At 43.3% G+C, this 27392-nt stretch overlaps 1 protein-coding gene and 1 long non-coding RNA gene across 2 annotated transcripts in view; both read right to left on the bottom strand.

Moving 5' to 3' along the window:
• Positions 1 to 27392, bottom strand: part of LOC308609773 (interferon regulatory factor 6-like) — a gene marked incomplete at its 3' end in the record, with an annotated part of 28632 nt that extends 1240 nt beyond the window's left edge. Inside the window, exons 1-3 of the mRNA XM_081259068.1 lie at positions 27151 to 27392; positions 1659 to 1765; positions 506 to 634 (exon numbers count right to left, since the gene is read on the bottom strand). Coding sequence (XP_081115194.1) covers positions 506 to 634; positions 1659 to 1765; positions 27151 to 27182 — 268 coding nt within the window. The 5' untranslated portion in view covers positions 27183 to 27392. The remainder of the gene's footprint in view (positions 1 to 505; positions 635 to 1658; positions 1766 to 27150) is intronic.
• Positions 8336 to 10364, bottom strand: LOC308609755. Its single transcript, XR_014014340.1, has 3 exons — positions 10090 to 10364; positions 9524 to 9563; positions 8336 to 8819 (listed from the first exon to the last, which is right to left on the bottom strand). It is a non-coding gene; the product is annotated as an uncharacterized lncRNA (long non-coding RNA).

Below are 27392 nucleotides of genomic sequence, written 5' to 3' on the forward strand. Positions count from 1 at the left end.
TAAATTTTAAAAAGATAAACGTCTCTAGTAGAGAAATTTTATCAGAGCCTAGTATTAAGAGCTGTAGAGCCACAAGTTTCCCACGATACAGCCTTAGCAGAGGCTGTTAAGGCAGTGACAGAAAATTTGTACCGAGGGAAATAGCAGAAGAGTTTGCCTACAATTCACGAAAAGGATCCCTGCACTTGGCCTGAAGGAAATCAGCAAAATTTGTAACAGCTTGTGTATTTGTATGCGGGATTGAGAATGAATTTCATTTTTTAATTTCTCTGAATTATCACATAAGATTCAGAAGATGCTCTCTCTGCCTAGAAGCCACCCCACTGGGATAACTATGCCTACAGAGTTTCTTTGCCTATAACTCCTACTTGCTAACAGACTGGCAGCCTGGCCCCAGGGCCTGGTCGCTGCTCCCAGTGCAATGGTGGATATGGTGTCAACGGTTGCAAAATCAAAGCCCCTTACATCCTCTCCATGCCTCTGTCCCACCCCCCACCCCACTCACCATTGATATTCAGGAAGGGGAAGGTGTCCTGGATGGGAACGTGGTGCTGTGACTGGTCCAGCTCACCTTCCTCATCTTCTTCATCCACATCATTATCTTTCTCATCCCAAGGAGCAGATCCAGTGGATCCTACCCGAGAAACACACACACACACAAAGGTCAAAAGTGAGGCGCTCACGTTGCACTGTCATCCCTGCAGCTGACCCACTGTTCAAGCTAGGCACTGCCAGCACAGAGGTTCCTTGGGTTCAGTGTGCACCCTCAATGCCAAAGAGTGGGAACCAAGGGTGTTCACCCCACTCCCAGCTCCTCCTACGGAGCCCCAGTGCAAGCTCTCATCCCCTCCCCTATCCAGGAGCTGCACACCCTACTCCCTTCTCCTAGAAACCTTTTAATTCCTACTCTAAACCCCTTTCTACACATTCGCATCCCTTCTAAGGACCCAAGGAGCACAGCTTCTCTCCTTTATAAGCTTACTGTGAAGACAGACCCTTCCCTCATGGCAGAGCCTCACTAGATTCACTGGAGGTCAAGTCTAAATTATCTGGCTCTTAGTCGGAACTGGCTCAACATTGAGTAAATATAGGGATCAGGTGGTATTCTCCTAGGAAAAATACCATACAAATTAAATGATCACTTACCCATCATTTATAAAGAGAACTTAATAGCCTTCATAATGTCATGGCAATTGATTCTTAGAACAGCCTTTGAAATACGCAGGAAAGATGAGAACCCAGATTTTATAGTGGAAGAAGCTGAGGCTCAAAACGTTGAATGACTTGATTCAATGTCCCACAAGTAGTGAAATGGAAAGACCGAGGTTTATAACTCAGACCTTCTAAGTTTTAAGCCCTCCTTCTTCTAAACTACCTGGCCTCTCTTCTCAGTGTTGAGTCCCAAGAGAAGTTATTTTTTATAGAACTCAATACCCCCTCTTCTTTCTAATGCTTTACTGTTCCACTGGGTGGGCAGGAAGACTGTGCTGAGTTTATATCTTTTGTTCTCTGGGTTCTTTCTAGGGACAGCATTTCTTGCTTTATTTACCAGTCTTCAACTTTGTAAGCGAGGCGACTTTCAAGTCGACTATCGCTTTAAGGGTCCAGCCCGGAACCTGGCACACTGTCCACCTTCTCCCCAGCAGCTGGGGCCTCACCTGGGTTAATGATAGAGCCCTGGGGCTGGGGGATGTCACACACTTGATATATCTTCACTGGGTTCATGGGCACCTCCTTGGTGCCGTCGTACATCAGGTTGAATTCCCTGCTCTTGTTGAGCGCACAGCGGAGCTGGGCCTTCCATTTAGCTGGGTCGGGGTCGTCCACCCCTTCCTGGTACTTCCCCTGTCTCCACAGCCCAGGCCTGAGGGATAGGAAACTGCAGTGAGTGCCTGCTTGTTGCCCAGAAACACTGGAAAGTGTGCCCGCCCTCCCTCGTACAGACACAGATACACACAGCCCTGCCTGACCGCCCCATCACCCCAACTCCAATTTACAGAGACTGCAGCAGAAGACACCACGCTGGGGACCAGGCAAGGCAAGGCCTGAGACAAACTAAGCCAAATGCAAATACAGTATTTTAAAAAGAGGAGCCTCATCTCAAGTGCTTGTGGCAGCATCATCTGTCAGGACAACAATGGCCTTAATGAAGGGTTGAAAATAAAGAAAAATCTGGAACAAGTATACACCAAAATACTCATGGTAACTTTTGGATAGCAAGACTTCAGGTAATTTTGTTTTGTTTTGTTTGCCTTATTTGTTTTTCACATGAATTGCTTATATAATAAGAAGAGAAAGGGAGGTGGCGTATGATATGAAGAATTTAGGCTTGCAGTTCCCTCTCACTTCAGTCTTTAATCTGATGCACAAATAACTGTTGAAACCAAGTACCTTTAGGAGTAGCAGCCCATAGGAGGGCAGGAAGCACGCTCTGGGGGTTCAGCTGGCCTCAGTGCGAGGCTGAGGGCCTCAAGTCCTAATAAACTCACACCACCTGCCTTTCCCTGCTTCCTCAAACTCCCACATTGGGAACATTTTGCTGGGAACACCAGTGGCTGGTGGCCTGGGCCAAAACCAGTGTGGCCCCGCCTCTCTGGTTTTCAATTTCCAGGTCTAACAGGCATCTATGTGTCTGTTCACGGGATATCAGCCCTCCCCCACTGTTAACGTACCTCAGATGTCTACACTTTCTTCAGGGCTGTGACGTATGTGCTGGCACAGAAAAGGGGGATGTCTTTTGCAGAGGACTCAAGATCAAGAGAACGAGATGGACCGGCCAGACTGCTCCCACTTGATGTTAGGAAGATAAGGTGGCCATGTAGTTAGAATTCTGCAGCGGGACATAGCCTATAGAGTCTATGGGTTTGTGGATCCACAACTTTTATTTTTTCAGTAATGCCAACCAAGCTCGTAAGAGACTGACATATAATCCAGAATGCCAGTCTACTCGTTTTCAAAGGGGGATAAAGCTGGTCAGTGACCAGCATGGTTAAGTCCAATAACCTGGACATAACCATGTATGATCTCAACCAGTAACTCCTGTATCTGGTTTCTAATGACAATTCCAAGAACATAAGACCCACTCAACATTTAAATCCAAATTTTCAGATGACTCCAAAGCTAAATGGAAATGATTTGATATTGAACTCTAAATCTGCATTATCTAGACTATCTCTTACCCAGTTGGGTAACCCAGAAGCGACAGTAAAAGGCTCCTGCTTTCCCAAAAATCACAGGGCATAAAAATGAAAAGCACTGGAAAGGCAAGACCCCCAGTGAATTTGCAAAGCTGCTTTTGTGTCTTTTTCTTTTTCACCTTGAAGCCAGGAGAAATTCTAAAAATACAAATGTATTAATTTTTAAAACTTGACTTTACTGAATATTGTTCAGATCCCCAAGCCTACAAAAATAATTTTAGTTTTTTAAAAATGCTCCCTCTTCAGACTATACTACAAAGCTACAGTAATCAAGACAGTGTGGTACTGGCACAAAAACAGAAAGATAGATCAATGGAACAGGATAGAAAGCCCAGAGGTAAACCCACGCACATATGCTCAACTTATCTTTGATAAAGGAGGCAGGAATGTACAGTGGAGAAAGGAAAGCCTCTTCAATAAGTGGTGCTGGGAAAACTGGACAGGGACATGTAGAAGTATGAGATTAGATCATTCCCTAACACCATACACAAAAATAAGCTCAAAATGGATTAAAGACCTAAATATAAGGCCAGAAACTATCAAACTCTTAGAGGAAAACATAGGCAGAACACTCTATGACATAAATCACAGCAAGATCCTTTTGGACCCACCTCCTAGAGAAATGGAAATAAAAACAAAGATAAACAAAAGGGACCTAATGAAACTTAAAAGCTTTTGCACAGCAAAGGAAACCATAAACAAGACCAAAAGACAACCCTCAGAATGGGAGAAAATATTTGCAAATGAAGCAACTGACAAAGGATTAATCTCCAAAATTTATAAACAGCTCATGCAGCTCAATAGCAAAAAAACAAACAACCCAATCCAAAAATGGGCAGAAGACTTAAATAGGCATTTCTCCAAAGAAGATATACAGACTGCCAACAAACACATGAAAGAATGCTCAACATCATTAATCATTAGAGAAATGCAAATCAAAACTACAATGAGATATCATCTCACACCAGTCAGAATGGCCATCATCAAGAAATCTAGAAACAATAAATGCTGGAGAGGGTGTGGAGAAAAGGGAACACTCTTGCACTGCTGGTGGGAATGTGAATTGGTACAGCCACTATGGAGAACAGTATGGAGGTTCCTTAAAAAACTAAAAATAGAACTACCATATGACCCAGCAATCCCACTACTAGGCATATACCCTGAGAAAACCATAATTCAAAAAGAGACATGTACCAAAATGTTCATTGCAGCTCTATTCACAATAGCCCGCAGATGGAAACAACCTAAGTGTCCATCATCGGATGAATGGATAAAGAAGATGTGGCACATATATACAACAGAATATTACTCAGCCATAAAAAGAAACGAAACAGAGCTATTTTTAATGAGGTGGATAGACCTAGAGTCTGTCATACAGTGTGAAGTAAGTCAGAAAGACAAACACAAATACCGTATGCTAACACATATATACGGAATTAAAAAAAAATAAAAATGTCATGAAAAACCTAGGGGTAAAACGGGAATAAAGACACAGACCTACTTGAGAATGGACTTGAGGATATGGGGAGGGGGAAGGGTAAGCTGTGACAAAGGGAAAGAGAGGCATGGACATATATACACTACCAAACGTAAGGTAGATAGATAGTGGGAAGCAGCCGCAGAGCACAGGGAGATCAGCTCGGTGCTTTGTGACGGCCTGGAGGGGTGGGATGGGGAGGGTGGGAGGGAGGGAGATGCATGAGGGAAGGGATGTGGGAACAGATGTATATGTATAACTGATTCACTTTGTTATAAAGCAGAAACTAATAAAAAATAAATGAATAAATAAATAAATAAATAAAATACAAAAAATACAAAAATAAAAATGCTCCCTGCCTCAAAGGAGTTTACAATCCCTTAAAGGAGACAGATGAGTCAATAGATTAGAAATATAGATACTATGTGAACACCAGTAAAACTGCCTAATCCATAAAGAGTCGGGGGTAGGTATGGTTGGCCAAGTTTATCAGAATTTATGATTCTAGGGCTGAATCTTGAACATGGGTAGAAATTAACCAGGTGAGAAGCGTGGGTCACGATACTCTAAGCAGAAGAAGCTTTATGGGCAAAGGCAGAGGCTGAAAAGCACAGTGCTTAGGGGACCTACAAGCAGTTCAGCTTGCGTGGAGGCAGCATGAGATGAAAGTCTGGGCTCGTAAGTAGGAACCATGCCAAGGAGTTTGGACCTGATTCTTAGAACACTGAGAACCACTGAGAGATCTAAGCAGGTTGTGATGGGATCAGATTTAAGTTTTAGAAAGAACCCGCTAGCTGCAGGACTGAAAAGGGTTTGAAGGGAGGCAAGGCATGAAGATAACACATAGTCTCTATATAAGCCATATAATAGTGTCACTAGGGTCTGAACTAAGGAGGTGGCGGTAGGGATAGAGGATACAGGTAACGAAGGAGCCGTTAAAGACGCTGACTTGACAAAGCTTGATGAGGAACTGATTCCTTGAAGAAGATGAGAGAGAAATCAAGGATGATTCCCTGGTTTAGGGTTTGGGAGACTGGGTGGGGGGTGATGCTGGCCACTGAGATAGGAGCAGGTTTAGAAAGATGATTTCCCTTTGGAAATGTCGGAGTTCAAATGCCTGTGGAAGGCCTAGGGGAGAAGGCCCAGCATGCCCAGGGCAGTTTTTTATCCCCACTCACCTCTCACATCACCTGAGGGACTCTCCCTGCCTGCCTCCAGCCTGGAAGAAGGTCCACCAGATTACTGACATCTCTGCCCTGTGGGCAAGGACCAATTTCTTTTCATTTCTGTATCCCTGCTCAGGCTTTAGCACACAGTTGGTCAATGTGTATTTGTTGAATTGCCTCAAATTTACAGAAATACACTTCTTGGGGAATGAATAAGTTGCTATTACAGATGCAAGACCAGAAAAACAGCCATGAGCAGAAGGCCAAGGAGACACTGCAGAAAGTGCTGGAGGAGAAAATGTGTTGCAGAACAGCAACTGCAGAGCAAACAGGTGTGGGGATGCTCCATAATCCTTGGGGCTGGGAACCCTGGGGCAGTCTGGGTGGCAAGGGAGCCAGCTGCACAACTCCCTGGAACCCCCAAGGCACCACCCTCTCCTCTGATCTCCCTCAGCGGTCCCTGGCCCTGGCCGAGCACAAGTGTGAAGAGTGGAAGAGCCAGTACGAGAGTCACCCCCAGCATGCAACTGTCCCCTACCCTGCCAGCCCAGTAATCATGAATGCCGTCTTCCTTCTCTTTTTTACAATGTGGTACATATGGATTTTTTTTTGAATGAGATTTAACCAGCTTTTAAACCTTTCTTCTTTCTAACAATATCAGTACTCTCTGACTCTCCAAATGCGCCTTTTCAAGTTGATTTAATTTATGGAAAAATCACCCTTCATACTTTCCCTTTCTTTTTTAAACCTCCCCATGGTAGTGTAATGTAGTAGAAGGAGATTTGGCCTGGGAGTTTGGACACCAGGGTTCTAGCTGCAGTAACCCACAGTTACACACGTTATATTATTAAAGAAAAAAGTAACTTACAGAAATGTATGAGGCCATTATGCACATACACACAAATATATATTCACTCATATATCCATAAAAAAGTAGTCTGGAAGGTTCTATAAAATGTTAAAGGTGTTCATCCCACGGTGGAGGAGATATACGTTAACTATATTACCCTCTTAAATTTTTACAGTAAATATATATTACTTTTATAATTTAAAAAGCCAAACTTTTCATTTTTAAAAACCTAAAACATGAAAGAAAACTGGAAAACCAACAAAATTAAAACAATCCCTAAGTCTGAGGCAACGATTTTTTTATCCGAGTCCAAGTGATGAATGAAAATACTAAGAATGGTGTGTGACACCTTAAAGTATAGAAAAAAATACAGTAAGGCAAGTAGGCATTAAGATAATAGAACATAAAAAGTGACCCAGATATATTCAGACAATGGACTACTATTCCAGTAATAAAAAGAAATGAATTACTAATATGAGCTACACGGATGAGTCACAACAACATGAGGAGCCAAAGAAGCCACGTGCAAAAGGGTACTTGTTGTATGCTTCCATTCATATGAATTTCTAGAATAGGAAACACTAATACATAGTGAAAGAAAGCATGTCAGTGGTTGCCTGATGCCAGGCCTGGGAAACTGACTGTAAAAGGACAAGAAGGAACTTTTTGCAGGTATTGGAAGTGTTCTGTATCTTGACTTTGGCGACGACAATATAGATATACACATTTGTCAAGACTTATCAAATTACATGCTTAAAACGGGTACACCTCGTTGAATGTAATTCATACTTCAATAAAGTTGAATTTAAAGTTAAATTAAAAAGTCACCTATGGGGACTTCCCTGGTGGCACAGTGGTTAAGAATTCGCCTGCTAATGCAGGGGACGTGGTTTCAAGCCCTAGTCTGGGAAGACCCCACATGCCGCCGAGCAACTAAGCCCGTGCGCCACAACTACAGAGCCTGTGCTCTAGAGCCCGTGAGCCACAACTACTGAGCCCGTGTGCCACAACTACCGAAGCCCACGTGCCTAGAGCCCATGCTCCACAACAAGAGAAGCCACCACAGTGAGAAGCCGGCGCACTGCAACAAAGACACAATGCAGCCCAAAATAAATAAATTAATAATAATTTTTTAAAAAATAGTCACCTAGGGCTTCCCTGGTGGCGCAGTGGTTGAGCGTCCGCCTGCCGATGCAGGGGACGCGGGTTCGTGCCCCGCTCTGGGAGGATCCCACATGCCGCGGAGCAGCTGGGCCCGTGAGCCGTGGCCGCTGAGCCTGCGCGTCCGGAGCCTGTGCTCCGCAACGGGAGAGGCCACAACAGTGAGAGGCCCGCGTATCACAAAAAAAAAAAAAAAAAAAAAAAAAATAGTCACCTAGACGTCTGAGTGAGACAGAGTTCCTTTAAGCTTTCAGTCCCAGCTCTTCTCTGAAGCCTCCCCTCATCTACCCTGGCAGCATGTGACCACTTTGCATCTCTTTAACACCTTATATTTATCGGTTCCATTCAGATTTGATGCTTGAAAAGTTTTGTATATTTTATGTCTATCTTCCATTCAACTTGGTTCCTCTAAGGCAGGAACAATCATCTCTTTCATAAATTGAGACCATTACAAAAACAGAATTATGTTCCCTTTCCTCTCAATCAGGGGAATTTGAAGTAGGATTGATGAAATCCTGGAAATCATAAGCAAAAATGTCATTTCTGCATTTTTATGGCCACAGGGTCCTGTTTTCATCAGATTCTTGAAGATATCACAGAGCCCAACAATGTTAAGAATCTCTGCTTTGAATCCATGTGCTTTCACCCAGCTCTGTGGTACAAGGCACCCTGCCCCTGGGGCAATCTGTCTGTGGTCCCTGCAAAGATGATAAACCCACATCAAAGACACTCACTCTTCTGCATGTCAGTGGACTCCACTGCCAGCTCTTCCTCCACAATGACGTCACTATCGCCATCTTCAAGATTCATTTCTGTCTCATCTAGAACACTGTCTTCTTCCTCTTCCTCCTCCTCATCTTCCTTGGAGACATCCTTTAATGTGGCAAGTAGTCTGTTGTAACCAGAAACTTGTTCTGGTTCACTCTATGCTTCACTTTCAGAACTTGAAGTATCTATAAACTCTCCGACTAAAAGGAAAATGGGGATTTTAAAAACAAAAATTATACTGTTCTTGTTGCTACCCCACGACTATCATCAGGCCCACAGTGGAATCAAGTTCAGACTTTTCTAAATAAAAACTAGCTTTTCTGCAAATACGCAGTCCTATCTATTCAACCAAACCTAGCACCAAATTTGTTTCAAACAGCTAATCTAGCTATGATTCTAGAAGCGCTTCCTCTTCTTTGAACTGCTCATGTTCCACATGGGAAGACAGCAAACTAAACACATGGAGCTTTAGGTTATAACGTGATCTAACCTATGTGTCAGACATTTGGCACCTTTAAAGGAGCAACAGGAAAACTTACAACAAAAAAGTGTACTTTATTTCTGAGTCTGTGGTAATGAAATAAGACCTTTGATGATTTTGCACTCTACTTTATGTTAAGCAAACATGACATTCCATCTTAGGATTCACCAAGAGCCCTCTGGTAAGCCTCCTTAACAGGTTCTAACAGGCTAATCTCTCAGGACAGTTTCATACTCTATACTGTATTAGTTATCACAATGGCATTTTAACAGACATCTGCACTTAAAACTAAGCAATATTACTAAAGTATAGCTTACAACTAAAATCAAAGAGAGTGGAAATGTAGCCAAACTTTACTACCATATATAATCTTAAAAGTAACAGTCCAGAATCTACTATCATAAAGAAGGTATAAAGCATTACCAGTTGACAAGTCTGTGGTTTTGCTTCCTTTCTGGAAACCCTGAGAAGAAACAGGCAATGTTAAACTTTAACTACTAGTAGGTAGCAATTAGGAAAAGTCTAATGATACAACTTTAAATGAACATGGCAGACTATACCGTTATAAATACATTATATCTATTGTCAAGTAAAAACTCCATATGCATTTGGACAGGTTTTGGAAGGATATGCCAAATAGATAATAAGAGACGAATGAAAAAGTCTAACAAGACCACATGACAAATACTACAGTCACACAGTAACAGGCTCTCATCCAAAAGACGGGAAATTTTGGCAAATAAAAGCCCTCGGGGTTCACCTTTTCTAGCAGATTTCTTAAGTAGACTATCCCTCTAACTGTTGATAAAGCAGCCCAAAGGGGTGGGATGAGCACTAAGATCATAACTGAGAGTCTGGACACTTAGAGAGGAACCCACAACTACCCAAACATTAGTTTCCTCATGGTCATTGAATAGATAGGTGATGTCGAGGGTCCCAAGCAATTCTTTTTTTATTTTTTTTAACTTCTTTAATTTATTTATTTTGGCCTGCTATGGGTCTTCGTTGCTGCGCCCGGGCTTTCTCTAGTTGCGGCGAGAGGTGGCTTCTCTTGTTGCGGAGCAGGGGCTCTAGGCTCGCGGGCATCAGTAGTTGCACCACCCTGGCTCAGTAGTTGTGGCTCGCGGGCTCTAGAGTGCAGGCTCAATAGTTGTGGCGCACGGGCTTACTTGCACCGCGGCATGTGGGATCTTCCCGGACCAGGGCTCGAACCCCTGTCCCCTCCCTTGGCAGGCGGATTCTTAACCACTGCGCCACCAGGGAAGCCCCCAAGCAATTCTTTAAAAACATAGAAAACGAACACAAGCTTATAAAACCTCTGCCCAGTCGCCACACAGGAGGCGTGCCGTCTAGCATAAAACTACAGGCTCAACAAAGGGTAGGAAGACCGGCGAAGAACCCCACCTCAGGCGGGAAGCCGCCAGGATCCCCGGGCGAGCTAGGCCGGCGCCGGGGCAGCGTGGCACGCGGCGGGAGCTGCCCTGTCACTACCGCCGGGGCACCGGCGGACCAAACGCGGGGACACGCGGGCTCCCACCGGGAAAGGACGCCGGCAGCGCCGGTCCCAGCCTCGCCTCTCCATACCTGTCATAGAAGGGATGCTCCTCGCCGAAATCCCTTAGATGCTTCTTCTGCTTTTTAGTTAGGGAGTTGAGCAGCTGGCTCTGGCTCCGGCTCCGGCTCCGGCTCCGGCTCCGGCTCCGGCTCCCGCGTTTGCCCATGGGGAAGACGTCAAGTCAGCCAACCTCCAAGAATCGCGTTTTTCACCTGGAAGTCGTCTCCTCAACCCACTCACGCGGGATTGCCAACGGCGCTTTACGGCGGAAGCAGGGTGCCGTAAAGCAGACCCGCTTTACGTCGCGCTTGTACGACAGGCGTGGCTGTGAGAATCAGCCTGCATAAACGTGTAGTAACTGAGATGGTTGAATGCAGTGCCTTTCTATTATGCCATAATACAAATACCAACTAACATTTAAGGCTGCCGGTGCATCTCAATTCATCCTCACAACAGTAAACAAATAGGCCTTGTTAATAAGCCTGATATTGGAGATGAGAAAGCTGATGCTTACAAAAGCTTACACACACACTAGCAAGAGAGGAGATGGAAACCTAATTCTCTCTGATGCGACCACAGGCTTTTCCCACTAGGATCTGCCACGTGCGTGTGCTATGTGAAGAATGAGGACGCAAGGCTGAGATTCCCGCCCTTACCCTACCCCCTCATTTTCTGAAAGTATTGCAAGGGCCCTTGGTAACACATCTGTTCTGGCATTTTTCATGTTATAAAAGCAAAAACACATCCAGAGAGGTAAAGTGACTTTCCTAAATCACCCGGAGAGTCGATGTTAGAGAAAGCAGTAAAACTCAATAAAGTGTCTCAAAACTGAATTGGGGCAAATTGGGATGGAAAACTTTTAAAGGGTAAGTAACTTTTCTATATCTGGGTCGTGGTGGTGGTTACACCTGGTATACAATTACCAAAATTAATCAAACTGTACCTTTGAAATTGGTACATTTTAATGCAAGTAAATAATAATCTCAATAAACAAAGAGGTAAAAACAGCGCAACTGGACTTAATACTCTAGAGACAGGCAGAGTGTGCAGGGATACTTAAAAACCACAGGATAGGGCTTCCCTGATGGCGCAGTGGTTGAGAGTCCACCTGCCGAAGCAGGGGACGCGGGTTCGTGCCCCAGTCCGGGAAGATCCCACATGCCGCGAAGCGGCTGGGCCCGTGAGCCATGGCCGCTGAGCCTGCGTGTCCGGAGCCTGGGCTCCGCAACGGGAGAGGCCACAACAGTGAGAGGCCCGCGTACCGAAAACAAACAAACAAACAAAACATGAAAAAGTCTCCAAAGTCTGTTGGAGGTGGGCAGCATCAGTAGCGAATCGGCTGCTCCAGGAAGGCGTCGGAAAGGAAGATTTAATGTCCTTGTCACCCATACAGACATCACCGTGATTTCGCTGAAGTCCAAATCGGTTCACATAACCCCCTTGCTTGAAATCCTTTAAGGGTTCCTCACCTTACATGGGATTGGGCCTCAATGCCCCAGCAAGGCATGCAAGGCCTTTAGTGGGCTGAATCCTCACCTGTCCGTCTCTCCAACCTCTCTACTCCCACTCACCCACCTCAGCAACAGGGTCCACAGACAGTTCTCCAAACACATCTTTCCACCTTGCTCATGCTATTCCCTCTCCCTGGAACCTTCTTTCCCAGGAAACCCTGACTCAGTGCATCCTCTGTGCAACTCCCCATGACCTTTCCTCTCTCCTCCACAGAAAGAGGAGCTTCTTTATCTTCTGGGTTCCTAAAACCCTTTGTAGACACCCTTCTAATCTAGCCCATGACAACATAATTATTTGTTCCTTGCTTTGTCTCCCCCAACTAGACTATGAGGTCTTTCAAGGGGAAAGCCTGAGGTCTGAGCTTTTTAAATCATTAATGCCTAACATTATGACAGGAACATGGTAACTGTTTAGAAAATGTTTGATAAATGAATGAAGGTTTGCCTGCTAAGCCTCTGCCAGAAAAATGTGAAAAACAGAATGTAGTTACACCAACATTCCACTAGAGAGAGGGAGGTAAAACTTTATCCCCTCTAGTGTAGCATTTTAGCCTTGTTCTCAGTCAGGTGAATATAATCTGATAAAATATTTCAGTTTTAGGCTAGGCCTAATATAAAACAACCTCTGATAAGCTTGAGGAAACATAATTATTACAGGTCACTCTATGCCAGTCTCTGGGTTTCACAATGGATAGTTCTTCTGGGTACAGATGAATAGAAAGTGAATGAATAGGCACTATATATAATATGAATAGGCACTATATATAATAGTGTTTTACATTTTCAAGTTATGTAGAGTGCATTGAAATGCATTACAAAGCTTTTCTCTTTTCAGACATAATCTCGTTATCTAAAACATGCTCCACCTAGAAAGCTCATTGCTCCTTACACAATAAACGCTGTGGAATCCGATGACTACCCAGCTCTCTAATTTCCTGTTGCCCTATATCCCTCATACCCTGTCTTGAACACACATACATGCTGTTCATGAAGTCAGCTGAAACAACTCATACAGCCTAAAATCTAGAATCTAGATTAGTCTCAAGTTCAATACCGATGTTCAATGAGCGTGACAGGCTGACAAACGCTCAAAGGCAGCAGATGACCCTCCCCCCTGGCCCCCAACCCCCACCAGCCCCAAAACTCTGACTGAGCTGCTTCCTTAGCACCCAGCATCTATCAGTTTAGCATTCATCACAGTGTATCGTCAGAGTCTGCATACGTATCCATACCTGGATGGGCTGAGAGCTCCTTGCAGAGGCTGGAATGGATCTTATTCTTCCCCCAGCCTCAGCTACTAGCACAGCACCTGGCACGTGGTGTTTAGTACATGTTTTTAATGAATAAACAAGCTCATTTCATTATACAGGTAGCGAGAGACTGATTTCTGCCAGCCCTCTCAGGAAGAGGCTGGATGGCTTTGGGGTGTAGACAGTCATGTATGCATACATGTGGTGGAGGAGACTGTCTGATTTGAGGCATCTAGGAGGAGACAGATGTGTGGGTGCACACACACCTTCCCCAGAATCTTCCCAAATCAGTAGCTGAGGTGTCAGAGCTTTCATAATTAGAGAGTCATACCTTTGGATTATTTATGGCTCCCTGTCAACATATCTTGAACACATGTGCCCTTGTTACCACTTATATTATCACATAGATTTCAAAACTCAAACTTCCCCAGCATCTGATCTGTATCCTCAAATTGTGCTCCTTCCCCACCTTCCCATTCCTGCTCTGTTGAGAATCTCAGATAGACTCCTGTTTACTTTCTGTGGTTTGTATTAGGACATAGTTTGTCTTTTCAAATACATCACTATATGTCAAATAAGCGCTTTCAAATCATGTACACCATAATACTTGCAAGGGATTAAAACACATCAATTTGTATAATTCCATGAGTTCATAATGATACTAAAAATTTAAAAAAAAACTTGATTGGTCAACATGAGAAGATCCAGTGAATTGACTCCTTGTGTTGAAAATTAGTAAATGAAGGGAGAGAATCAAGCATTTCTTCTGCTTTTCCTATACAAACAGTACCACTGGGTAAGCAAAATTTAGGGGAAGGAAAAGCTTGCTTTCATAGAAATAGTCCAGCAAGTAAGTGAAGAAGAAATGATAGAATTAGAATATCACCTCATGATAGAATTAGAATGTGACCTCTAATGAATTAACGAATTTAGACATTGACTACCAATGACTGGTAACATCACAAAATGAAAGACAACCAGACGGTATACGCCTCCTGATGGAAGTATAAAACATCAGCTATAATGAAATCTGATCAAAGTTCTAAATCCCACAATGTATTCGCGAGAGACACAGAGAACAGCAGAACATGTTCAACTAACAGTGTAAAAAAAAAAAAAAGACGACATTTATGAGACAATCAGAAATCTGAATACTGACTGGTTACATGATGATATTAAATAATTGTTATCATCTTTTTTTAGGTGAAATAGTGCCATTGTAGCTATGTTAAAGAAAGAACCCTTATCTTTTAGATATTTAGAAATAAATATTTACAGATAAAATAATACAATGTCTGGGATTTGCTTCAAAAATAATACAGGGGCGGGAGGTAGGGGTAGTGGGTGGGCATACCTTGCATTGAAGCCGAGGGATGGGAACATGGGAGTGTATTATACTGTTTTGTCTACTTTTGTATATACTTGAAATTTTCCAAAGAAAAAGTTTTTAATAAAGAAAAACTAACACTTTTCTGAATATTCGGACCATCTTGTCTTAAGGGACAGCCACCCCCCTCCCACCCCTTGAGATCGTTATCCTAGGGAGTCTCCCCGAATTGAAAGTACCCAAGTAACATTAATTCATCAGCCTCTCTTTACAAACTAGTATAAAAGATTATTTCCTGGATTGTTTTTACCCCAGAAAATACTGAGTCCCTGAGGGCAAAAGGGCAAAGAAAACCCTGCAGGAGGGAAAAGGAAGGGCTGAGCGTGAGAAGAAGAAAGGGAAGAACAAATTTTGCCTTTATTACAATTTTCCCAGGGCCTTCACTAGTTGGCACATGCATCTTCTTTGTGTGGGTTTTACTAAGAGAACTTTCACTGGAGGCATGAAAAATATGTTTCAATTCCGAACTCTCAGGTTAAAATTTCACAAAGCATCCCCTTTTATGTTGTCAAAGGCTAATATAAATATTTTCAGAAGCGGGCTCAGTGAGCCAATGATGAGAGCACTTGGGTGAAGCTAGGGCACAGTTGTGTCTGAACCTGGGAACAGTCTAGAGCTGTCCATAGGACTACAATGACATGGAAAGCAGGAGAGAGTAAAGAGTCACATCAAGTGCTCAAGAGTATAGCTTTTTATAGCAGATCTCTGGAAGAACACCAAGAAACTGGTTTCCTCTGGGGAGGGAAGCTGGGGCACTTGGAATAGGGTGGGAGGAGAAAAAACATTGTATGACTTTATTGTCATAGCCAGGTTATACTGTGGTTAGTGCCTTAGTATGTATGATGACATTTGCAAGCAGCCTTTTGTTTACGTAAGTGACTGTACTTTTTATCTTGAAATGAGACAGAAGACACATGTCTGTTTGTTTCTGGGTTCCTTGGCTGGGCCATCTGCTGGCACTACCTGCTGTTTGCACATTTTCTTGATACTCCCTCCCCTTGCCTCTGTATGCCACCCTAAGCTCCCAGAATCTAATTAGGAGTAGATGGTCCCCAGGACGACAAAACTAGGATGTTAATAGTTGTAGTGCGACTTCTATAGGTGTGACATGGTATTGGACAAAGCTCCAATTCTCTCACAGACACTCCTCTAATAGCAGAGGCAGTGAACACTATCTTTGATGGCTCCTATTTTACCTTAAATATTCAGGTGAATTCTGTGGTTTATGATTGACATTGTAAGTTACTATTAGAAAAAAAGTGTCTCTGTGTTTATCGTTTGGTTTTTGTTTTGTTTTTTCGGTACGCGGGCCTCTCACTGTTGTGGCCTCTCCCGTTGCGGAGCACAGGCTCCGGACGCACAGGCTCCGCGGCCATGGCTCACGAGCTTAGCCGCTCCGCGGCACGGGGGACCTTCCCGACCTGGGGCACGAACTCGCGTCCCCTGCCTCGGCAGGCGGACTCTCAACCACTGCGCCATCAGGGAAGCCCTATCCTGTGGTTTTTAAGTATCCCTGCACACTCTGCCTGTCTCTAGAGTATTAAGTCCAGTTGCGCTGTTTTTACCTCTTTGTTTATTGAGATTATTATTTACTTGCATTAAAATGTACCAATTTCAAAGGTACAGTTTGATTAATTTTGGTAATTGTATACCAGGTGTAACCACCACCACGACCCAGATATAGAAAAGTTACTTACCCTTTAAAAGTTTTCCATCCCAATTTGCCCCAATTCAGTTTTGAGACACTTTATTGAGATTTACTGCTTTCTCTAACATCGACTCTCCGGGTGATTTAGGAAAGTCACTTTACCTCTCTGGATGTGTTTTTGCTTTTATAACATGAAAAATGCCAGAACAGATGTGTTACCAAGGGCCCTTGCAATACTTTCAGAAAATGAGGGGGTAGGGTAAGGGCGGGAATCTCAGCCTTGCGTCCTCATTCTTCACATAGCACACGCACGTGGCAGATCCTAGTGGGAAAAGCCTGTGGTCGCATCAGAGAGAATTAGGTTTCCATCTCCTCTCTTGCTAGTGTGTGTGTAACCTTTTGTAAGCATCAGCTTTCTCATCTCCAATATCAGGCTTATTAACAAGGCCTATTTGTTTACTGTTGTGAGGATGAATTGAGATGCACCGGCAGCCTTAAATGTTAGTTGGTATTTGTATTATGGCATAATAGAAAGGCACTGCATTCAACCATCTCAGTTACTACACGTTTATGCAGGCTGATTCTCACAGCCACGCCTGTCGTACAAGCGCGACGTAAAGCGGGTCTGCTTTATGGCACCCTGCTTCCGCCGTAAAGCGCCGTTGGCAATCCCGCGTGAGTGGGTTGACGAGACGACTGCCAGGTGAAAAACGCGATTCTTGGAGGTTGGCTGACTTGACGTCTTCCCCATGGGCAAACGCGGGAGCCGGAGCCGGAGCCGGAGCCGGAGCCAGAGCCAGCTGCTCAACTCCCTAACTAAAAAGCAGAAGAAGCATCTAAGGGATTTCGGCGAGGAGCATCCCTTCTATGACAGGTATGGAGAGGCGAGGCTGGGACCGGCGCTGCCGGCGTCCTTTCTCGGTGGGAGCCCGCGTGTCCCCGCGTTTGGTCCGCCGGTGCCCCGGGGGTAGTGACAGGGCAGCTCCCGCCGCGTGCCACGCTGCCCCGGCGCCGGCCTAGCTCGCCCGGGGATCCTGGCGGCTTCCCGCCTGAGGTGGGGTTCTTCGCCGGTCTTCCTACCCTTTGTTGAGCCTGTAGTTTTATGCTAGACGGCACGTCTCCTGTGTGGCGACTGGGCAGAGATTTTATAAGCTTGTGTTCGTTTTCTATGTTTTTAAAGAATTGCTTGGGGGCTTCCCTGGTGGCGCAGTGGTTAAGAATCCGCCTGCCAAGGGAGGGGACAGGGGTTCGAGCCCTGGTCCGGGAAGATCCCACATGCCGCGGTGCAAGTAAGCCCGTGCGCCACAACTATTGAGCCTGCACTCTAGAGCCCGCGAGCCACAACTACTGAGCCAGGGTGGTGCAACTACTGATGCCCACGAGCCTAGAGCCCCTGCTCCGCAACAAGAGAAGCCACCTCTCGCCGCAACTAGAGAAAGCCCGGGCGCAGCAACAAAGACCCATAGCAGGCAAAAATAAATAAATAAGTTAAAAAAAATAAAAAAACAATTGCTTGGGACCCTCGACATCACCTATCTATTCAATGACCATGAGGAAACTAATGTTTGGGTAGTTGTGGGTTCCTCTCTAAGTGTCCAGACTCTCAGTTATGATCTTAGTGCTCATCCCACCCCTTTGGGCTGCTTTATCAACAGTTAGAGGGATAGTCTACTTAAGAAATTTGCTAGAAAAGGTGAACCCTGAGGGCTTTTATTTGCCAAAATTTCCCGTCTTTTGGATGAGAGCCTGTTACTGTGTGACTGTAGTATTTGTCATGTGGTCTTGTTAGACTTTTTCATTCGTCTCTTATTATCTATTTGGCATATCCTTCCAAAACCTGTCCAAATGCATATGGAGTTTTTACTTGACAATAGATATAATGTAGTTATAACGGTATAGTCTGCCATGTTCATTTAAAGTTGTATCATTAGACTTTTCCTAATTGCTACATACTAGTAGTTAAAGTTTAACATTGCCTGTTTCTTCTCAGGGTTTCCAGAAAGGAAGCAAAACCACAGACCTGTCAACTGGTAATGCTTTATCCTTCTTTATGATAGTAGATTCTGGACTGTTACTTTTAAGATTATATATGGTAGTAAAGTTTGGCTACATTTCCACTCTCTTTGATTTTAGTTGTAAGCTATACTTTAGTAATATTGCTTAGTTTAAAGTGCAGATGTCTGTTAAAATGCCATTGTGATAACTAATATAGTATAGAGTATGGAACTGTCCTGAGAGATTAGCCTGTTAGAACCTGTTAAGGAGGCTTACCAGAGGGCTCTTGGTGAATCCTAAGATGGAATGTCATGTTTGCTTAACATAAAGTAGAGTGCAAAATCATCAAAGGTCTTATTTCATTACCACAGACTCAGAAATAAAGTACACTTTTTTGTTGTAAGTTTTCCTGTTGCTCCTTTAAAGGTGCCAAATGTCTGACACATAGGTTAGATCACCTTATAACCTAAAGCTCCATGTGTTTAGTTTGCTGTCTTCCCATGTGGAACATGAGCAGTTCAAAGAAGAGGAAGCGCTTCTAGAATCATAGCTAGATTAGCTGTTTGAAACAAATTTGGTGCTCGGTCTGGTTGAATAGATAGGACTGGATATTTGCAGAAAAGCTAGTTTTTATCTAGAAAAGTCTGAACTTGGTTCCACTGTGGGCCTGATGATAGTCGTGGGGTAGCAACAAGAACAGTATAATTTTTGTTTTTAAAATCCCCATTTTCCTTTTAGTCGGAGAGTTTATAGATACTTCAAGTTCTGAAAGTGAAGCATAGAGTGAACCAGAACAAGTTTCTGGTTACAACAGACTACTTGCCACATTAAAGGATGTCTCCAAGGAAGATGAGGAGGAGGAAGAGGAAGAAGACAGTGTTCTAGATGAGACAGAAATGAATCTTGAAGATGGCGAGAGTGACGTCATTGTGGAGGAAGAGCTGGCAGTGGAGTCCACTGACATGCAGAAGAGTGAGTGTCTCTGATGTGGGTTTATCATCTTTGCAGGGACCACAGACAGATTGCCCCAGGGGCAGGGTGCCTTGTACCACAGAGCTGGGTGAAAGCACATGGATTCAAAGCAGAGATTCTTAACATTGTTGGGCTCTGTGATATCTTCAAGAATCTGATGAAAACAGGACCCTGTGGCCATAAAAATGCAGAAATGACATTTTTGCTTATGATTTCCAGGATTTCATCAATCCTACTTCAAATTCCCCTGATTGAGAGGAAAGGGAACATAATTCTGTTTTTGTAATGGTCTCAATTTATGAAAGAGATGATTGTTCCTGCCTTAGAGGAACCAAGTTGAATGGAAGATAGACATAAAATATACAAAACTTTTCAAGCATCCAATCTGAATGGAACCGATAAATATAAGGTGTTAAAGAGATGCAAAGTGGTCACATGCTGCCAGGGTGAATGAGGGGAGGCTTCAGAGAAGAGCTGGGACTGAAAGCTTAAAGGAACTCTGTCTCACTCAGACGTCTAGGTGACTATTTTTTTAAAAATTATTATTAATTTATTTATTTTTGGCTGCATTGTGTCTTTGTTGCAGTGCGCCGGCTTCTCACTGTGGTGGCTTCTCTTGTTGTGGAGCATGGGCTCTAGGCACGTGGGCTTCGGTAGTTGTGGCACACGGGCTCAGTAGTTGTGGCTCACGGGCTCTAGAGCACAGGCTCTGTAGTTGTGGCGCACGGGCTTAGTTGCTCGGCGGCATGTGGGATCTTCCCAGACTAGGGCTTGAAACCACGTCCCCTGCATTAGCAGGCGAATTCTTAACCACTGTGCCACCAGGGAAGTCCCCATAGGTGACTTTTTAATTTAACTTTAAAATCAACTTTATTGAAGTATGAATTACATTCAACGAGGTGTACCCGTTTTAAGCATGTAATTTGATAAGTCTTGACAAATGTGTATATCTATATTGTCATCGCCAAAGTCAAGATACAGAACACTTCCAATACCTGCAAAAAGTTCCTTCTTGTCCTTTTACAGTCAGTTTCCCAGGCCTGGCATCAGGCAACCACTGACATGCTTTCTTTCACTATGTATTAGTGTTTCCTATTCTAGAAATTCATATGAATGGAAGCATACAACAAGTACCCTTTTGCACGTGGCTTCTTTGGCTCCTCATGTTGTTGTGACTCATCCGTGTAGCTCATATTAGTAATTCATTTCTTTTTATTACTGGAATAGTAGTCCATTGTCTGAATATATCTGGGTAACTTTTTATATTCTATTATCTTAATGCCTACTTGCCTTACTGTATTTTTTTCTATACTTTGAGGTGTCACACACCATTCTTAGTATTTTCATTCATCACTTGGACTCGGATAAAAAAATCGTTGCCTCAGACTTAGGGATTGTTTTAATTTTGTTGGTTTTCCAGTTTTCTTTCATGTTTTAGGTTTTTAAAAATGAAAAGTTTGGCTTTTTAAATTATAATAGTAATATATATTTACTGTAAAAATTTAAGACGGTAATATAGTTAACATATATCTCCTCCACCGTGGGATGAACACCTTTAACATTTTATAGAACCTTCCAGACTACTTTTTTATGGATATATGAGTGAATATATGTTTGTGTGTATGTGCATAATGGCCTCATACATTTCTGTAAGTTACTTTTTTCTTTAATAATATAACGTGTGTAACTGTGGGTTACTGCAGCTAGAACCCTGGTGTCCAAACTCCCAGGCCAAATCTCCTTCTACTACATTACACTACCATGGGGAGGTTTAAAAAAGAAAGGGAAAGTATGAAGGGTGATTTTTCCATAAATTAAATCAACTTGAAAAGGCGCATTTGGAGAGTCAGAGAGTACTGATATTGTTAGAAAGAAGAAAGGTTTAAAAGCTGGTTAAATCTCATTCAAAAAAAAATCCATATGTACCACATTGTAAAAAAGAGAAGGAAGACGGCATTCATGATTACTGGGCTGGCAGGGTAGGGGACAGTTGCATGCTGGGGTGACTCTCGTACTGGCTCTTCCACTCTTCACACTTGTGCTCGGCCAGGACCAGGGACCGCTGAGGGAGATCAGAGGAGAGGGTGGTGCCTTGGGGGTTCCAGGGAGTTGTGCAGCTGGCTCCCTTGCCACCCAGACTGCCCCAGGGTTCCCAGCCCCAAGGATTATGGAGCATCCCCACACCTGTTTGCTCTGCAGTTGCTGTTCTGCAACACATTTTCTCCTCCAGCACTTTCTGCAGTGTCTCCTTGGCCTTCTGCTCATGGCTGTTTTTCTGGTCTTGCATCTGTAATAGCAACTTATTCATTCCCCAAGAAGTGTATTTCTGTAAATTTGAGGCAATTCAACAAATACACATTGACCAACTGTGTGCTAAAGCCTGAGCAGGGATACAGAAATGAAAAGAAATTGGTCCTTGCCCACAGGGCAGAGATGTCAGTAATCTGGTGGACCTTCGTCCAGGCTGGAGGCAGGCAGGGAGAGTCCCTCAGGTGATGTGAGAGGTGAGTGGGGATAAAACACTGCCCTGGGCATGCTGGGCCTCCTCCCCTAGGCCTTCCACAGGCATTTGAACTCCGACATTTCCAAAGGGAAATCATCTTTCTAAACCTGCTCCTATCTCAGTGGCCAGCATCACCCCCCACCCAGTCTCCCAAACCCTAAACCAGGGAATCATCCTTGATTTCTCTCTCACCTTCTTCAAGGACTCAGTTCCTCATCAAGCTCTGTCAAGTCAGCGTCTTTAACGGCTCCTTCGTTACCTGTATCCTCTATCCCTACCGCCACCTCCTTAGTTCAGACCCTAGTGACACTATTATATGGATTATATAGAGACTATGTGTTATCTTCATGCCTTGCCTCCCTCCAAACCCTTTTCAGTCCTGCAGCTAGAGGGTTCTTTCTAAAACTTAAATCTGATCCCATCACAACCTGCTTAAATCTCTCAGTGGTTCTCAGTGTTCTAAGAATCAGGTCCAAACTCCTTGGCATGGTTCCTACTTACAAGCCCAGACTTTCATCTCATGCTGCCTCCACGCAAGCTGAACTGCTTGTAGGTCCCCTAAGCACTGTGCTTTTCAGCCTCTGCCTTTGCCCATAAAGCTTCTTCTGCTTAGAGTATCGTGACCCATGCTTCTCACCTGGTTAACTTCTACCCATGTTCAAGATTCAGCCCTAGAATCATAAATTCTGATAAACTTGGCCAACCATACCTACCCCCCGACTCTTTATGGATTAGGCAGTTTTACTGGTGTTCACATAGTATCTGTATTTCTGATCTGTGGACTCATCTGTCTCCTTTAAGGGATTGTAAACTCCTTTGAGGCAGGGAGCATTTTTATTTTTGTATTTTTTGTATTTTATTTATTTATTTATTTTTTATTAGTTTCTGCTTTATAACAAAGTGAATCAGTTATACATATACATCTGTTCCCACATCCCTTCCCTCATGCATCTCCCTCCCTCCCACCCTCCCCATCCCACCCCTCCAGGCGGTCACAAAGCACTGAGCTGATCTCCCTGTGCTCTGCGGCTGCTTCCCACTATCTATCTACCTTACATTTGGTAGTGTATATATGTCCATGCCTCTCTTTCGCTTTGTCACAGCTTACCCTTCCCCCTCCCCATATCCTCAAGTCCATTCTCAAGTAGGTTTGTGTCTTTATTCCCATTTTACCCCTAGGTTCTTCATGACATTTTTTAAAAATTCCATATATATGTGTTAGCATACGGTATTTGTCTTTCTCTTTCTGACTTACTTCACACTGTATGACAGACTCTAGGTCTATCCACCTCATTACAAATAGCTCAGTTTCGTTTCTTTTTATGGCTGAGTAATATTCTGTTGTATATATGTGCCACATCTTCTTTATCCATTCATCCGATGATGGACACTTAGGTTATTTCCATCTCCGGGCTATTGTGAATAGAGCTGCAATGAACATTTTGGTACATGTCTCTTTTTGAATTATGGTTTTCTCAGGGTATATGCCTAGTAGTGGGATTGCTGGGTCATATGGTAGTTCTATTTTTAGTTTTTTAAGGAACCTCCATACTGTTCTCCATAGTGGCTGTACCAATTCACATTCCCACCAGCAGTGCAAGAGTGTTCCCTTTTCTCCACACCCTCTCCAGCATTTATTGTTTCTAGATTTCTTGATGATGGCCATTCTGACTGGTGTGAGATGATATCTCATTGTAGTTTTGATTTGCATTTCTCTAATAATTAATGATGTTGAGCATTCTTTCATGTGTTTGTTGGCAGTCTGTATATCTTCTTTGGAGAAATGCCTATTTAAGTCTTCTGCCCATTTTTGGATTGGGTTGTTTGTTTTTTTGCTATTGAGCTGCATGAGCTGTTTATAAATTTTGGAGATTAATCCTTTGTCCGTTGCTTCATTTGCAAATATTTTCTCCCATTCTGAGGGTTGTCTTTTGGTCTTGTTTATGGTTTCCTTTGCTGTGCAAAAGCTTTGAAGTTTCATTAGGTCCCATTTCTTTATCTTTGTTTTTATTTCCATTTCTCTAGGAGGTGGCTCCTAAAGGATCTTGCTGTGATTTATGTCATAGAGTGTTCTGCCTATGTTTTCCTCTAAGAGTTTGATAGTTTCTGGCCTTATATTTAGGTCTTTAATCCATTTTGAGCTTATTTTTGTGTATTGTATTAGGGAATGATCTAGTCTCATACTTCTACATGTCCCTGTCCAGTTTTCCCAGCACCACTTATTGAAGAGGCTTTCCTTTCTCCACTGTACATTCCTGCCTCCTTTATCAAAGATAAGTTGAGCATATGTGCGTGGGTTTATCTCTGGGCTTTCTATCCTGTTCCATTGATCTATCTTTCTGTTTTTGTGCCAGTACCACACTGTCTTGATTACTGTAGCTTTGTAGTATAGTCTGAAGAGGGAGCATTTTTAAAAAAATAAAATTATTTTTGTAGGCTTGGGGATCTGAACAATAGTCAGTAAAGTCAAGTTTTAAAAATTAATACATTTGTATATATGTGCCACATCTTCTTTATCCATTCATCCGATGATGGACACTTAGGTTGTTTCCATCTGCGGGCTATTGTGAATAGAGCTGCAATGAACATTTTGGTACATGTCTCTTTTTGAATTATGGTTTTCTCAGGGTATATGCCTAGTAGTGGGATTGCTGGGTCATATGGTAGTTCTATTTGTAGTTTTTTAAGGAACCTCCATACTGTTCTCCATAGTGGCTGTACCAATTCACATTCCCACCAGCAGTGCAAGAGTGTTCCCTTTTTTCCACACCCTCTCCAGCATTTATTGTTTCTAGATTTCTTGATGATGGCCATTCTGACTGGTGTGAGATGATATCTCATTGTAGTTTTGATTTGCATTTCTCTAATGATTAATGATGTTGAGCATTCTTTCATGTGTTTGTTGGCAGTCTGTATATCTTCTTTGGAGAAATGCCTATTTAAGTCTTCAGCCCATTTTTGGATTGGGTTGTTTGTTTTTTTGCTATTGAGCTGCATGAGCTGTTTATAAATTTTGGAGATTAATCCTTTGTCAGTTGCTTCATTTGCAAATATTTTCTCCCATTCTGAGGGTTGTCTTTTGGTCTTGTTTATGGTTTCCTTTGCTGTGCAAAAGCTTTTAAGTTTCATTAGGTCCCTTTTGTTTATCTTTGTTTTTATTTCCATTTCTCTAGGAGGTGGGTCCAAAAGGATCTTGCTCGGATTTATGTCATAGAGTGTTCTGCCTATGTTTTCCTCTAAGAGTTTGATAGTTTCTGGCCTTATATTTAGGTCTTTAATCCATTTTGAGCTTATTTTTGTGTATGGTGTTAGGGAATGATCTAATCTCATACTTCTACATGTCCCTGTCCAGTTTTCCCAGCACCACTTATTGAAGAGGCTTTCCTTTCTCCACTGTACATTCCTGCCTCCTTTATCAAAAATAAGTTGAGCATATGTGCGTGCGTTTACCTCTGGGCTTTCTATCCTGTTCCATTGATCTATCTTTCTGTTTTTGTGCCAGTACCACACTGTCTTGATTACTGTAGCTTTGTAGTATAGTCTGAAGAGGGAGCATTTTTAAAAAAATAAAATTATTTTTGTAGGCTTGGGGATCTGAACAATATTCAGTAAAGTGAAGTTTTAAAAATTAATACATTTGTATTTTTAGAATTTCTCCTGGCTTCAAGGTCAAAAAGAAAAAGACACAAGAGCAGCTTTGCAAATTCACTGGGAGTCTTGCCTTTCCAGTGCTTTTCATTTTTACGCCCTGTGATTTTTGGGAAAGCAGGAGCCTTTTACTGTCGCTTCTGGGTTACCCAACTGGGTAAGAGATAGTCTAGATAATGCAGATTTAGAGTTCAATATCAAATCATTTCCATTTAGCTTTGGAGTCATCTGAAAATTTGGATTTAAATGTTGAGTGGGTCTTATGTTCTTGGAATTGTCATTAGAAACCAGACACAGGAGTTACTGGTTGAGATCATACATGGTTATGTCCAGGTTATTGGACTTAACCATGCTGGTCACTGACCAGCTTTATCCCCCTTTGAAAACGAGTAGACTGGCATTCTGGATTATATGTCAGTCTCTTACGAGCTTGGTTGGCATTACTGAAAAAATAAAAGTTGTGGATCCACAAACCCATAGACTCTATAGGCTATGTTCCGCTGCAGAATTCTAACTACATGGCGACCTTATCTTCCTAACATCAAGTGGGAGCAGTCTGGCCGGTCCATCTCGTTCTCTTGATCTTGAGTCCTCTGCAAAAGACATCCCCCTTTTCTGCACCAGCACATACGTCACAGCCCTGAAGAAAGTGTAGACATCTGAGATAGGTTAACAGTGGGGGAGGGCTGATATCCCGTGAACAGACACATAAATGCCTGTTAGACCTGGAAATTGAAAACCAGAGAGGCGGGGCCACACTGGTTTTGGCCCAGGCCACCAGCCACTGGTGTTCCCAGCAAAATGTTCCCAATGTGGGAGTTTGAGGAAGCAGGGAAAGGCAGGTGGTATGAGTTTATTAGGACTTGAGGCCCTCAGCCTCGCACTGAGGCCAGCTGAACCCCCAGAGCGTGCTTCCTGCCCTCCTATGGGCTGCTACTCCTAAAGGTACTTGGTTTCAACAGTTATTTGTGCATCAGATTAAAGACTGAAGGGAGAGGGAACAGCAAGCCTAAATTCTTCATATCATACGCCACCTCCCTTTCTCTTCTTATTATATAAGCAATTCATGTGAAAAACAAATAAGGCAAGCAAAACAAAACAAAATTACCTGAAGTCTTGCTATCCAAAAGTTACCATTAGTATTTTGGTGTATACGTGTTCCAGATTTTTCTTTATTTTCAACCCTTCATTAAGGCCATTGTAGTCTTGACAAATGATGCTGGCACAAGCACTTGAGATGAGGCTCCTCTTTTTAAAATACTGTATTTGCATTTGGCTTAGTTTCTCTCAGGCCCTGCCTTGCCTGGTCCCCAACATGGTGTTTTCTGCTGCAGTCTCTGTAAATTGGAGTTGGGGTGATGGGGCGGTCAGGCAGGGCTGTGTGTATCTGTGTCTGTACGAGGGAGGGCGGGCACACTTTCCAGTGTTTCTGGGCAACAAGCAGGCACTCACTGCAGTTTCCTATCCCTCAGGCCTGGGCTGTGGAGACAGGGGAAGTACCAGGAAGGGGTGGACGACCCCGACCCAGCTAAATGGAAGGCCCAGCTCCGCTGTGCGCTCAACAAGAGCAGGGAATTCAACCTGATGTACGACGGCACCAAGGAGGTGCCCATGAACCCAGTGAAGATATATCAAGTGTGTGACATCTCCCAGCCCCAGGGCTCTATCATTAACCCAGGTGAGGCCCCAGCTGCTGGGGAGAAGGTGGACAGTGTGCCAGGTTCCGGGCTGGACCCTAAAAGCGATAGTCGACTTGAAAGTCGCCTCGCTTACAAAGTTGAAGACTGGTAAATAAAGCAAGAAATGCTGTCCCTAGAAAGAAC

The sequence above is a fragment of the Mesoplodon bidens genome (genome assembly GCF_964165515.1).
Source record: "Mesoplodon bidens genome assembly, contig: HAP1_SCAFFOLD_146, whole genome shotgun sequence".
Taxonomy (NCBI): Eukaryota; Metazoa; Chordata; class Mammalia; order Artiodactyla; family Ziphiidae; genus Mesoplodon; species Mesoplodon bidens.